General features: G+C 47.4%; 1 protein-coding gene across 3 annotated transcripts in view; it reads left to right on the top strand.

Annotated features, from left to right (window-relative positions):
• Positions 1-14,509, top strand: part of LOC116716868 (sodium bicarbonate cotransporter 3-like) — a 33,650-nt gene that overhangs the window by 17,307 nt on the left and 1,834 nt on the right. For 2 of the 3 annotated variants that reach the window (XM_032557817.1, XM_032557816.1), the window contains exons 6-25: positions 398-586; positions 4,504-4,610; positions 6,254-6,411; positions 6,521-6,608; positions 6,696-6,842; positions 7,415-7,518; positions 7,581-7,755; positions 8,161-8,294; positions 8,584-8,829; positions 9,209-9,314; positions 9,399-9,560; positions 9,641-9,754; positions 10,262-10,423; positions 10,504-10,755; positions 10,872-10,940; positions 11,311-11,484; positions 11,558-11,686; positions 11,804-11,883; positions 11,968-12,075; positions 12,195-12,700. In XM_032557817.1, the coding sequence (XP_032413708.1) occupies positions 398-586; positions 4,504-4,610; positions 6,254-6,411; positions 6,521-6,608; positions 6,696-6,842; positions 7,415-7,518; positions 7,581-7,755; positions 8,161-8,294; positions 8,584-8,829; positions 9,209-9,314; positions 9,399-9,560; positions 9,641-9,754; positions 10,262-10,423; positions 10,504-10,755; positions 10,872-10,940; positions 11,311-11,484; positions 11,558-11,686; positions 11,804-11,883; positions 11,968-12,075; positions 12,195-12,276 (2,786 nt within the window). In that variant the 3' untranslated portion in view covers positions 12,277-12,700. Of the gene's footprint in view, positions 1-397; positions 587-4,503; positions 4,611-6,253; positions 6,412-6,520; positions 6,609-6,695; positions 6,843-7,414; positions 7,519-7,580; positions 7,756-8,160; positions 8,295-8,583; positions 8,830-9,208; positions 9,315-9,398; positions 9,561-9,640; positions 9,755-10,261; positions 10,424-10,503; positions 10,756-10,871; positions 10,941-11,310; positions 11,485-11,557; positions 11,687-11,803; positions 11,884-11,967; positions 12,076-12,194; positions 13,997-14,509 lie in introns of those variants that run through there. The other variant, XR_004338643.1, reaches the window with a different exon arrangement.

The following is a 14,509-nucleotide window of genomic DNA, read 5'->3' on the forward strand; positions in this document are numbered from 1 at the left end:
TCAGACGCTAACCACACGCTAACCACGCGCTGACGACAGGCTGGGGACACACCAACAACATGCTAACGGCACGATAACGACAGGCCAATGATGCGCTGAAGACATGCTACTGACATGCTAAGAATGTCCTGACAACATGCTAACGACAGCCTAAGATGCTAACCAAGCGCTAACAATGTTCTAACAGGCTAGCAACGCCCTGACGACCTGCTAATGGCATGCTAACATGGCGCTAACAATGTGCTAACCACCCGCTAAATACATAATGACATGCTGACCGCATGCTTACGATGTGCTAACAACATCCTAGCATGCTAACAACGCGCTAAAAATGTGTTGGCAACGTTCTGACGATGTGCTAACGACATGCTAACGCCCTGTGGCTACCCCCTCCCAGACATGGTGATCGACAGCATGCTGGCGACCGGCCAGCTGGAGGCGGAGCAGCAGGACAAGGTGAGGGAGGCTCTGCTGAAGCGCCACCATCATCAGAACGAGAAGAAGCTGAGCAACCGCATCCCGCTGGTCCGCTCCTTCGCAGACATAGGCAAGAAGCATTCCGACTCAACGCTGCTGGAGCGCAACGGTGAGGCTGCGGCGCTGCTGCCATCCCTGAACGTCAAACCTCGCAGGTCCACCAACAGAAACCAGTCGGGTTTAGAACCACCATCCGGTTCTGGTCCCATTTAAGCCCAAAAGTCTTCACACTTCGTCGTCTTTATTTATCCGTTAGGCCTGTCGCAATAAATCAGTTAATGGCATTATAAATTAAAACATTTTCTTGATTTAGCTGGATGATCGAAGTTGTTAATCTGGTGTTTTGGCCTCAACTGGACCTTTTTTGGACGGACAGTTTTGGGCTTCGTAATCCATTTAATTTGTTCATTGTTTAATCAGTTGTTATATTTAAAACGTTTTCCTGTTCCAATGTTAAATGTTTATTTGAATTTAAGGTTTTAGAATGTGTTCTTGCAATATAATGCTATTCCCATTAAATTATTTGAAAATGGTCTCAATATTGGGAACATTCTCAATATTATCGTTTATCGCGATAATTCTGGGGCAGTTTATCGTCCAGCAGCATCTGTTATGGTGACAGGCCGTTTAGTTTCCTCTGGTTCTGACCCAAACCTTTGGTTTCCTGGTTCCGACGTTCTGTTTTCTCCCTGAGATCTGCTAGTCGCCGGGCAGAGTTCGGTTCAGTCCGTGCGATCTGATTGGTGGAAGTAATGGGATGACGTGGCGTCGGGCCTCTGGTGTGGCGTGTTGCATGAACACGCGTGTTGGTCTCTAATTCATTAACCGAGTGTTTAATGATCAGCAGAAGCTGCTTTCTGATTGGTCGGCACTAACCAGTGTGCTGATTGGGCGGGTTAATAATCAGCTGCTGACAGAGCTGAGTTGGAGCTTCATGGGTTTGGACTCAATCAGAACCTCGATTTTTACACGCAAGCAGTCAAATAATTTCGTTTTCCTGCACTTCTGGATAGATGCAAACTACATCTCGTTGCTTGTACTTGTGACAGTGCAATGACAATAAAGTTGAATTCTATTCTATTTATATGAACATTTTTAGCATTAAACGGTTTTTATGTCATTTATAAATATAATTAAAAGCAAAAACTGTCATCCTGCTCCGTCCCGCCAGGGTGTCACGATTGATTTTGGATGTTTTGCAAAGAAATCATTTTTTTGTGGCGCTGCTTTAGAAATACCAGCAAGACGTTTTTGCGCATGTAAGGTTCAGGCTAAAAAACCGTTCTTTCATCTCAAGAATAAAGTTCTGTGAGAAGTCGTAATATGAGAATAATTAATATTACAGCAACATCGTCTACAATACGAGAATAAAGTTGTTCATGAGAACAATTGTAATAAGAGAATAGTCATAAAGTGCAAGAAAGTCGTGATAATTTTGGGATAAAGTCATAATTCCTGATTATGCTGACGCGTAGAAACGCTTTCCGTCTCTGACTGACGTCCAAACCCGCTGCTTCTATCCCAGTAATGGGTAGTGAGGTGGTTTCCATGGAAACCCAGAGCCTCCTGCTGGTTAGCGTGACTCTGTTGATGTCAGCGTCTCTTCCTGTCCCTCCTCTCTCCAGGGGAGGGCGTGTCCTCCTCTCGCCTCTCCCTCCTCCGCCGCTCCTCCCAGTTCTCCTTCGATGCCGCCACCCCTCCCCCCTCCCCGCGGGCGCCCTTCCTGTTTGGTCGCCTCCTCTCTGGCCCCGCCTCCTTGCCTCCCGACACGCCCACCCTGTACCGCCAGGAGCGCCACCTGTCGGAGCCCTGCCCACCGGGTCTGGCCCCGCCCCTTCTGGACCCCGCCCCCTCAGGAGGAGCGCTGCGCCGCCGCTCGGCGCCGGAGACGCTGGCGGACGGAGCCGGGATCCAGGTGGTGGTTTTCCCTCCGGAGGAGGAGCAGCACCTTCACATGGATGATGGCGCTCCTGAGAGCCAAACAGGCAATAAGAGGCATGAAGCTGCTGCTACTAACACCAGGCCTGGGGTCAGAGGTCATCTGGGGACCAACGAACCTCCTTCACTGATTGGGATTAGCTGAGGGCTGGACAATAAATCAATAACTGACACATGATCAGCATGAAGCGATAATACACCTGATAGAATATTTATAGAATATTCACTGAACTCCAGAACCGCACGGCATTCTGGGAGATGTAGGCAGAGGAAAGGCTTCAGCCGCTAAACCTCTCGCATCGAGCCGAGCTAACTGGGTAGCATCAGCTCACTCTGTCTCTCTTTGGTTACCTAGCAACAACCTGTCACTCAGTTTTTCAGTCCTCGTTAAAATTTAAAGAGCTGGTCTGGAAAAGCAGCCTGGTTCTGCTAAACCCAACCCGGTTCTGATTCAGGTCCAGTGACTGGATGGATAGAGGACTACAGTTCTGGTGGTTCTGTGGTTCCGACTGTGGGACTGATGAAAACCAGAACCAGGCTGACTCTTCATCGGTGCTGCATGAAAATTTATGAAAAGGCAAAAATAATTTCATAGCAAGGAAAGCTGCCAGCTGGACCACTGACCTCTGCTAGAACTCGGGTTTGTGGCTAATAACTCTGTTTGCGTGTGAACGCTGGTGTAAATGTAGCAGGAAGTCTGAGTGTCGGTTCTGAAGGTGGAGTCCAGCAGGAACAAACGGGTCCAACAACCGAGCCCTGAGGAACACCGCAGTGGAGCTGACGGGGTTTCCCTCACAGACTGCAGGGCTCTGCAGCTTTTAAAGAGACAGTACTACTGCCTGACCCGCCAAATTAAACTTCAGAGCTGCAACTGTCACAAGACGAACCAGAACCGGTCCATTAATGAGCCGCTGGAGTTGCTCAGTATCGACCAGAACCGGTCTGTTAACCGATCGGAGCGCTGACTCGTCATCTCTGAGGTCGCTCTGAAGCGAACAGGAAGTAGTCAGAGCGTGACGGCCAGCAGAGTCAGCTGCTTCCTGGACCGGTTCCCCTTACTCAGCCCAAACCCCGTTGGTCCGGTCCGGTCCGGTCCCTCTGCTCTGGTTTAAAGTTCAGGAGTCAGGTGGAGCGAGCGTTTCAGCGCCCTGACATGGAGTCCACTGAGCTGTAACCGGACTCTGGGCCGTGTGTGTGTGTGTTGGGGTGTGTGTGTGTGTGTGTGTGTGTGTGGGTGTGTGTGTGTGTGTGTGTGTGTGTGTGTGACTGCATGCCCTGTGAGCTTCGTGTTCAGATGTCGGCTGTTGGATCAGACGAAGTATCAGAGCAGTAGAGTTGAAATCATTCTAATATAATTTAATGTTAAGAGAATAAAGTTAAAAAGTTTTAACTAGTGTGTAAAGTGAACATCCGACCTGATCAGGTCAAAGGTCATTCTTTGAGAGCCAAACCTTCAGATGAGGTTCAACTCAAACTGGTTCTGGTGAAAAGATGAATGATGATAAATCATCAGGAGCCTCATGCATAAAGCCTGCGCACAAATAATGTGCGGCGCCATATTTTACGCACAAGTCGGCATGTATAAAAATTAACTTTGCATCAAAGTTTGAGTAAATATACGTAAACTTTTTCAGTGGTGTGAAAATGTGCAGCAGCCAGGAAACTTTTCCTGTGGACAATAATAAACTAGAAAGAGTCAAAACTCACTAAATCCACTGAAATCTGATTCCGTTATTTAGACCAGGAAGCATCAAACCCCATGATTTTATGATTTTAATATTTTAGTGTTTAAACCATGACATTTATCCTCAGACAATAAGCTAACACACACACACAAAATAAAGAAATTAATAAAGGAAACATGCGCGGCCACAGCTTTATGCTTCAGAGTTTTTTTGTTTGCCGAACTTTAATACATTTTTCCCTTCGCCAAGTTTTAGTGTGAAAACTGCGCAGTGTTTTATTCATGAGGCCCCTGCACATGTAGAATAGATTTAATGAATAAATACTGAAGTGTCTCCAGAGTGGACTGAAAGAGGTTCTGGTTCTGGTTCTGGCCCGGTGAAACTGACTGTGGGTTTTCTGCAGGGCTGCTGGCGTCGCCGCAGTCGGCTCCAGGAAACCTGGACAACAAGATCAGCGAGAGCCGGATCAGCGCCGGCAGCCGAGAGAACAGCACCGTGGACTTCAGCAAGGTGAGCAGCACAGGCCCGGTTCTGGCGGCCCGGTTCCATAGCTAGTGGGAATCTTTGATTCAGTTCTGAGTTTTGGGGAAAATTTGTTTGAAAATTGTTTTATATATATATATTTATATTAGTAACATAAGTATTCATATTTTGTTGGTAAAAACCAAATGAATCCTTCATTTTCGTGGCTTCCTCTGTTTTGGTGCTTTCTGTGCTCGTCCCGTCTCCATGGCAACGTTTCGTGTACTGTTACAAAATGGAGGCCGACTGACGGCGGATTGGGTTTTTATTTTTTTAATGCATTTTCGGGCATTTTGTACCAACTCTGAAGTAGAATCATAATTCTGTTCTCCATTTAGTTTTATTTTTAAGGACAGACCCGATGTTAGCTTTGTTTTGTTTTTTTGTAGACTCACTTTCACCAGTCGTTCTGCATTTGTCGCCATGGTTACTCTTGATTCTTGATGTCATTGCAAACATTTTAAAATAAGAAAGAAAAAGTTGCTGAGTCACTGTTTGCCATGGCGATTCCCGCTTCTTCTGGAATCAGAACCAGAAACCCAAATGGAACCGAATCCTGAAGCTCAATCATCCGAACCTTCTGGGTCGAGACAGGGACAGATTAACACTGCCTTCAGGTCCGGGTTCTCCAGAACCAACCAGAGCTGAAATCTGACAGGAGGGAAGGAGAGTGGGCGTGGCTCTCTGCTCTCTGGGCTCTCATTGGACAGAAAACAGGAAGTTCTCCAGCTGTGGGAGACAGAAAAACCTACGATTCGACAGAGAGACTGGTTAAATCCAAAAGGTTCTGGTTATTCCACCGGGTCAGAACCATCAGCTGAAAAAATCCTCAGTTAAACTGGGATGGTGGAAAAACTGGAGATGGAATCAGAACGATATCTGGGTCGGACAAAGTCCAACTTTCTGTATTTAAACTCTGAAGGGTGGTTCTGGGGGGCGGGACCTTCCATTGCAGGTCCAATCAGAACCTGGGACCTTCCAGGGCTGGTCCAATCAGAACCTGGGACCTTCCATTGCAGGTCCAATCAGAACCTGGGACCTTCCATTGCAGGTCCAATCAGAACCTGGGACCTTCCATTGCAGGTCCAATCAGAACCTGGGACCTTCCATTGCAGGTCCAATCAGAACCTGGGACCTTCCAGGGCTGGTCCAATCAGAACGTGTGTGTGTGTGTCAGAGGGTGATGGCTCGTCTCTCTGCAGGACTGTAACTGTGTGTGTTTGCTGCCGGCGGCCGACAGGAAGCCCGCAGTAAGTCAGCCGTCGCCCAATCAGAGGCCTGTGTCGTGGTTGGTGCTCTGTGATTGGTCGATGCTCGCTGTCGTTTCAGTGATTGTTGTCGGCTGTGATTTTGATGTCACCAATCAAACGTTGTGTTTTTACATCTGAGGTGTTGGGACGGATTGGACCCAACAGAACTCCATCTGAAGCCGTATCAGTCCGCCTCTGAAAGTAGTCCCTGGCATGTTCCTCCTGTTTCAGATGTTATTTAGTCAAAATGATTTCAGCGGACGTAAAGTCCAGCTGAGTTCCTCCGGTTCTGAAGGGGCTCATGGTTCTGACTGGAACAGGAGTAATGTGGCAGGAGTACCAGGATCCGGTCCAGCAGTCTGAGTTCTGGTTCTGTTCCAGGTGGACATGAACTTTATGAAGAAGATCCCGCCTGGCGCCGAAGCCTCCAACGTCCTGGTGGGAGAGGTGGACTTCCTGGAGCGGCCCATCATCGCCTTTGTCCGCCTGGCGCCGGCCGTGCTGCTGACGGGCCTCACTGAGGTTCCGGTACCGACCAGGTGAGCTCAGAACCTGCTGGCTTGGTTCCCATGGCAACTCCGGTCCATTTCAAACCCACACAGTGAAACCAGAAGCTGCTTCTGAAGCGTCTCTCCGGTTCTGTTTCAGGTTTCTGTTCCTGCTGCTTGGTCCGTTCGGGAAAGGCCTGCAGTACCATGAGATCGGACGCTCCATCGCCACACTGATGACCGACGAGGTGAGCTGAGCGACGCAGGAGGTTCTGGTCTGGTTCAGGTGCGACCCAAACAGAGGAACCTTCTCTATCCTCCCGGTTCTGCCGCAGGTCTTCCATGATGTGGCGTACAAGGCCAAGGACAGGAACGACCTGCTGTCCGGCATCGACGAATTCCTGGACCAGGTCACGGTTCTGCCGCCAGGCGAGTGGGACCCCAGCATCCGGATCGAACCTCCGAAAAACGTCCCGTCTCAGGTGAGAACCGGCCCAGCGAGGCCCAGGAGGGTCGGCAGAAACTCGCCCTGTAAAGTTATGATGAATTAGCAGAAGTTGTTTTAGCATTATGTGAAATTATGCTACAACAAAATTAAGAAACTATAAACCTGCTAACATAACTTCCATTTAAAGCTGCAGTAGAATAAAACTGTTGAGTCTGTCTACGTGGAGATCGATCTTTTCACAGATTCCTGACTCATAACAAACTAATGACATGGTGACAGATTAAACAAATACATAAAAATCATATTTTTATTAAAGTTACATACTGCAGCTTTAACACATTGGAAGTTGGACTAAAACGGAAATTATGCTAGCAAGTTCATCCTAAATTTATGTTTCAGCATTAAACTGAAATATGCTAAAGCGGAATGCTAGCATTATTTCTGCTGTAGCAAAACTTCCATTTTAGAAGAAATTACATTTTTGTAGCATAATTCTGTTTTATGCTAAAACGGCGCTAAGCTAGAAAGGTTATAACTTCCAATTTAGCATATTTCTGTTTAAGAGCAGCAACATCCGTGTTTTCAACCGTCCATCTGTGTCTGCAGGAGAAGAGGAAGACGGCGGCGCAGCCTAATGGCTCCGCCCACTGCTCAGAGGCTGTGAAGGAGACGGAGCATCACACGGGCCCAGAGCTGCAGCGGACGGGCAGGTGTGTGTGTGTGTGTGTGTGTGTGTGTCTGATGCTCAGGTGACGCTGATCTAATCCAACAGGATCTTCGGAGGCCTGGTGAACGACGTTCGGAGGAAAGCGCCGTTCTACTGGAGTGACATCAAAGACGCGCTGAGTCTACAGTGTCTGGCATCCGTCCTCTTCCTGTACTGCGCCTGCATGTCGCCTGTCGTCACCTTCGGCGGTCTGCTGGGGGAGGCCACCCAGGGCAGCATAGTAAGGTTCCCAAACTCTGACCTGTGACCCCCACAGCAAACCCACAGTCAATGCGACAACATATGTAAACGTCAGAATGTTTTATATTCACTAATCCATTATTTTTACATCCATTTAGCATAAATGCTAACCTTCTGGCTTTAGATGGCCATGAGTTCTGTGGTAGAAAAGTTTATTATTAGATAAAATATTATGGTTTTCTGAGGCTCCCACAGCGCCCTCCGGTGGCACCCACTTTGAAAAACACTGAGCTAACAGAGATCAATTAAATAAATAGTAGTAGTAATAATAAAGTGGAAAAAGATAAGTTATAAAATGTTTGAACAGAATTAGTGAGCTCTGTGGGACCTGCTGATGTTTTTCCCGCGGTGTGCTCAGCAGTAACGTCTCCTCTCGGTTCTGCAGGGCACCATGGAGTCTCTGTTCGGGGCGTCCATGACGGGCGTGGCCTACTCCCTGTTCGCCGGCCAGCCACTCACCATCCTGGGCAGCACCGGCCCGGTTCTGGTGTTTGAGAAGATCCTCTTCCATTTCTGCGAGTGAGTCCAAACCGCAGTGCCCCCTGCTGGCTGCTTCATTTCTGAGCCTTCAGGCTGTTGGATAAGAGCCGCAGAGCCAAACGGGTCACAGATTATCAGAACTTTTAGGATTTAATTCTTCTGTTGTTTATTTTCTGGAGCTTTTAGACTTTTAATCCTTTTGTTTGAGGTTTAAATCTGTTTCATAACTCTTACATAAACCCCTGGTTTGTTGGCTGCTCTGGTTCTGAACCCATAAGAACCAAGATGGCGTCCTGGTGAGGTGTGACGTCTCTTTGTCTGTCCCCAGGAATCACGGTCTGTCCTACCTGTCCCTGCGGACGAGCATCGGGCTGTGGACGGCCTTCCTGTGCGTCCTGCTGGTTGCCACGGACGCCAGCTCTCTGGTCTGCTACATCACCCGCTTCACCGAGGAAGCCTTCGCCGCCCTCATCTGCATCATCTTCATCTACGAGGCTCTGGCCAAGCTGGTCAACATGGGGAAGAAGTTCCCCGTCAACCTGCACAACCAGCTCAACAACCTCACCTTCTCCACGTGAGGGGCGGGCCTTCACTCTTTAATGCATTTGTTTCCTTTAACTTTTTCTTTTACTTTTAAATAAATAAAATTAATTTTTTTCCCTTAATTTCTTATTGTATTTTTATAAAAAATTTTTTTTACTGATTTTAGTTTTTACTTTATTCGTTTTCTCTCTTTTTTCTTATTTAATTTCTTAAATTAAAATAAAATTTAAAAATTATTGCTAAAAATATTTCTTTAATTTTTAAAACGTTTTTAGTTTTTTCTTAAAATTTTTCTTTTCTGTTTTCTTTACATAAATATTTTTAAATGTACTTATTTAAACGATTTATGCCTTCTGTCCGATGGTTCTGGAGCGGCCCGGTGGTTCTGATCCGGTCTGCATCTCTTCCAGATGTCGGTGTTCTTCTCCCTCCAACGCCTCGGCCGACGTCCAGCAGATCTGGAGCAGCAGGAACCTGACAGCAGGAAGCATCGAGTGGGAGCAGCTGAACGTGACGGTATGGCTCGCTGGTCCACAACCAGCGGCCCCCGGTGGCGGCCGGAGGGACTGCGGCCTGTAACCCTCCTGTCCGTGTCTGCAGGCTTGTCGGGACTTGAAGGGACAGTTTATCGGGTCGGCTTGCAGTGAAAAAGGACCCTTCGTCCCAGACGTCCTCTTCTGGTCCGTCATCCTCTTCTTCGCCACTTTCTTCCTCTCCTCGTTCCTCAAAAAGTTCAAGACCAAGAGATACTTCCCCACCAAGGTCAGTACCTCTGTGTTCTGCTGGTTCTGCTTCACGGACCTGCTGGTTCTGCTTCACGGACCCGCTGGTTCTGTCTACAGGTGCGGTCGACCATCAGTGACTTTGCCGTCTTCCTGACCATCATGGTCATGGTGCTGCTGGATTACCTGGTGGGAATTCCTTCTCCCAAGCTGGAAGTCCCGGAGCGATTCGAGGTGATCCACCTTCAGGTTCAGAGGCGTGTCCGCACTTCCTTAAAGTCTTTAAAAAGTTTTAAATTGATTGGAAAAATGTATGTTGGCCTTTAATATATTACTTAGTGGCAGTTGAGGCTACTGTATGCTAGCTAGCTATTTAGCACTTTTGCATCTATCATAGGTTAAATGCAAATGTGTCTCCAGTTAGCTGACTTCTGTTGCGATGCTACATGCACTCTGTGCTAAAACGCTAGCCACTAAGGGGATTACGACTGTAAAGAGCCATTTCCAGTATGATGAGCAATAAGCTGCGAATTTTATTTGTACATTTTAGCGTCTTCTTCCCTCCTGAATAATCTGGATGAGGATCTGGTTCTAGGTACCATTATAGGGTTCTATTGGCTTTGGTCGCCCTCCTCTGGCGTCTGTGGCTCTCCGTTTCGTCGGTCACCCTCTGTTGGCGTCGGCCGCCTTCCTCTAAGAGGGTCCACTGGGTTGTAATGGCGTCTGTTGGGTTGTCTGCAGCCCACCACCAGCGACCGGTCCTGGCTGGTTTCGCCACTCGGCGCCAACCCCTGGTGGACGCTGCTGGCGGCCGCCGTCCCCGCTCTGCTCTGCACCATCCTGATCTTCATGGACCAGCAGATCACCGCCATCATTATCAACAGGAAGGAGAACAAGCTGAAGGTGGGTGGGGCGGCTCGTGGCCGCGGTCCGGTCTCGGTACGGGTCTCTGTGGTTCTGACCCGGTGTGTGCCTCCCTGCAGAAGGGCTGTGGGTACCACCTGGACCTGCTGGTGGTGGCAGTCATGCTGGGGGTCTGCTCCATCCTGGGCCTGCCCTGGTTCGTGGCGGCCACCGTCCTCTCCATCTCCCACGTCAACAGCCTGAAGGTGGAGTCGGGCTGCGCCGCGCCGGGAGAGCAACCCAAGTTCCTGGGCATCCGGGAGCAACGAGTGACGGGATTCATGATCTTCATCCTGATGGGCTGCTCCGTCTTCATGACGTCCGCGCTCAAGGTGGACATCTGGTTGGACATCGGACGTTCTGCTGGACATCCAGCAGAACGTCCAGCAGAACGTCCTGCTGGACGTTCTGCTGGACTCAGTAACAAACGTGTCCTGTTGGTCCCCAGCTGATCCCGATGCCCGTCCTCTATGGAGTCTTCCTCTACATGGGAGTGTCGTCACTCAAAGGCATCCAGGTTCATTTCTTGTTTTTTGTCTTTTTAATTTATTTCCAGATTTGTCCTCTGGGAGTCGAACCTCTAAAACATATTTTTGCTGTTGGTCAAAGTAAAGCAGGATTTGGTGAAAATGTTAAAGTTCTTGGTAACCAATAAGTGATTTAATATTTTTATATCATATTGTCCGCGATATATTATAAAGTTACATGCAAATTAAGATATTTTATAATCAAATATTTTCATACTGAAGTTACTCGGTGAGTAGTGCAAAGAAATGTTAATAATAATAATAATAATAATACTGAAGCCAGAAGTTTTTGCTGTGTCACATTAATAAAGTAAAGTTGAGTAAATCCTGCATTCCTCTGAACATTTCCTGGTCCTGCAGCTCTTTGACCGGATCAAGCTGTTCGGCATGCCGGCCAAGCACCAGCCGGACCTCATCTACCTGCGCTATGTCCCGCTATGGAAGGTCCACGTCTTCACCGCCGTCCAGCTGTCCTGCCTCATCATCCTCTGGGCCATCAAGGCGTCGGGAGCCGCCGTCATCTTCCCCATGATGGTGAGGCGGCGTCCCCCCGCCCGTCTCCTCGCCTGAACGGCGCCGCTCACCGCCGTCCCGCCTCTCCCTGCAGGTTCTGGCGCTCGTCTTCATCCGGAAGCTTCTGGACTTTTGCTTCACCAAGAGAGAGCTGAGCTGGCTGGACGACCTGATCCCTGAGAGCAAGAAGAAGAAGGACGACGACAAGAAGAAGAAGGAGGAGGTGATGCGCTCTGATTGGTCCTTTAGCTCTGATTTTTCCTTTGGCTCTGATTGGTCCTGTAGCTCTGATTGGTGCTTTGGTTCTGATTTTCTCTGCGTTCTGATTGGCTGTCTGCAGGACGCCCAGCGGATGATGGAGGAAGCGGAGGACGAGCCTCAGAGCATCCTGAAGTTCCCCATCAAGTCGCTGAAGGACAGGTGAGTCGAACACGGCGCCCCCTCTGAGTGCGCTCTGCTGCAGGCGCTGACCTGGTTCTGGTTTTGGTTCTGTTGGTCCTGCAGGTCTGACCCGTCTGAAGTCAACATCTCTGATGAAATGGCCAAAAGTGGAATCTGGAAATCCGTTTCCAAGAACTCTGAGGGAGGAAAGGCTCTGAAACGCTGCAAGAGGTGATGATGACATCACCGCCTGCGGCCGCCCCTATTGGTCCAGGAGGTTCTGGTATCAATTCCTGATCAATAATCAATAAACTCAGATCTAACTGGTCTGAAATGGTTCTGCTGTCCAGTCAGGAGAAACTTCCCAGCATCCAGATCAGCATGGAGAGCGAGGACGGACGGAGGTTTGTGGACGCTGAGACGGCGTTATGATCCTCCACCGGGACGGCGAGGTGGGCGGGGCCTGAACGAGGCGGAGGACCAATCAGCTTCCACCTGGCTGTGCTGCATTTCTCTGATGACATGACTTTTATTTCCTCATCGTTTCACACGGACAATCCTCAGGTTACTATGTTTTTACTGCCAGACCACCGCTGTGCTCTGATTGGCCGACGGCCAGCGAACTCAGAGGACGAATATTTATTTCTCCTTCAGTTTCTGCTTCTCCTCCATGATCCAACGCGGAACGGACGTTTTATTTAATCTATCATGCTGATTTCACTTCAGAGTGTGTGTGTGTGTGTGTGTGGGTGTGTGTGTGTGTGTGTGTCACCATGTTGCCTGTAGGTTAAACCTCAGCAGATGTTTTGTAGTTTCTTTGTAATTTTTTTAAATAAATCAGTTGGGAGGAAACATTTTCCACATCATGAGTCACATGACCAACAGGAAGTGACTCCTGGAGGAAACCATGAAGAAGACGAAGACAGGAAGTGATTTCTGGAGGAAACCACGAAGAAGACGAAGACAGGAAGTGATTTCTGGAGGAAACCACGAAAAAGACGAAGACAGGAAGTGATTTCTGGAGGAAACCACGAAGAAGACGAAGACAGGAAGTAGTTTGTTTTTTTTTACCTTGGTGGAGTAGATTTGTGACGTAAACACAGTAGGTGACACACCTGAGTGAAGTTGGCCCCCTCCTTCTTCAAGTCAGACGAAATTAGTGTCAAACTTTTTTGCTCCGTTTGTGCAGCAAAGATTTTTGTTTGTGCCGCTATCATTCTAAAGATATTAAGAAAAATGATCTCTAGGGGTCATCAGAGGTCAACCACTCTCCTGGCCCTACTCACATTTAAATTTATTGATTTAATTTAATTGTTTTTCATTTGTGCTGCTTTGGCTTTGAAGATATTAATTAAAGTTTAGGGGTCAAAAGGTCAACCAGCCCGCCTTCTTTTATAAACAGTTTCTGCTAGTTTGTGCACTGATTTGAAGTCGTGTTGATGATGACTGTTGATCAGGAAATTGAGCTGGAAACAGCTGATTAGACATGTTTTGCTCTAGTCCTATTGTTCATATTTCAACAGTACAGTTTGTCCAACAGCGCCCTCTGGTGATCAGAAACTGAAATACAGGTTTATTTTGGAAGGTTTTGTTCCAGTTCATTCTAAATGAGACCAAGCGAATTTCATCCACGTTAACATTAAATTATTCATGTTTGTAGGTTAGCACTTAACAATTTCAAATGAAATTCACAGATCCAGCATGAACTGATGTTCACTGACCTTTGACCTCTAGAAACATTGTAATTAATATCTTCAAAATGAAAGCTACACAACTGGAGTCGAGTTAATTGATTTCGTCTGATTTGAAGAAGGTGGGGGGAGGGGGGGCTGGTTGACCTTTGATGACCTCTAGAAACATTTTTTTACATCTTTAAAATGATATAAAACATTTTGCTGCACAAACGTTTGACACCAATTTTGTCTGATTTGAAGGTCTGGAGCCGACTTGCCTCAGGAAACTGATTTTATTTCCTGTTTCTGATGATTGAGATCATTTTATTTCTGTGTTCAGAAACGGCCAGCAGGTAACGCTCTGGACCGGACCCGACCCGATCCGACCGGACCCAACCCGGACCTGCCGTGGCCCCTGCCGCCGCTCTGGTGATGGCGGCGGGTTGCCTGCGTCGCGTCCTGGTGAAGCGGCTGCAGATGTAAAGCACCAAATCACAACACGCCTCGCGACGCACTTTAAAAACTAATTTCTGCATCAAGTTCAGTTTATTTCAGCAATGTTTTCCAAAATAAAAGTCCTAGAAACACAAAACAATCTTCTAAATTGAACGCAAAATGTTTTATTATGAAAGCTAACAATTTACACAAAAATTTATTTTAATGTTCATATTTTAAAATAAAATTAATTACAAGAGAAAATAGATTTTGTAGGATGAAGCCAGTCGTTTGTATAAATATGGAAAATGAAGAATTATAGTTTGAAGTTACTTTTAAAGCTGGTCGTTATTAAAAGCAGAATTCATGAAAAATAATTTCTTGTTGATCATAAATATTTCTATTTGAGTCGTTCACTTCTGGACCAGCAGGGGGCGACGGTGGACAGGAACCACTTCGCTTTAACAGGAAGAAACCAGAACCAGAACTTTCTGTTAGAAGAGCATCAAAAGTTTTAATGAAACAAAATTAATAATAAACAACGAATGTTTGAAATT

The sequence above is a fragment of the Xiphophorus hellerii genome, chromosome 3, assembly GCF_003331165.1.
Source record: "Xiphophorus hellerii strain 12219 chromosome 3, Xiphophorus_hellerii-4.1, whole genome shotgun sequence".
Lineage (NCBI taxonomy): Eukaryota > Metazoa > Chordata > Actinopteri > Cyprinodontiformes > Poeciliidae > Xiphophorus > Xiphophorus hellerii.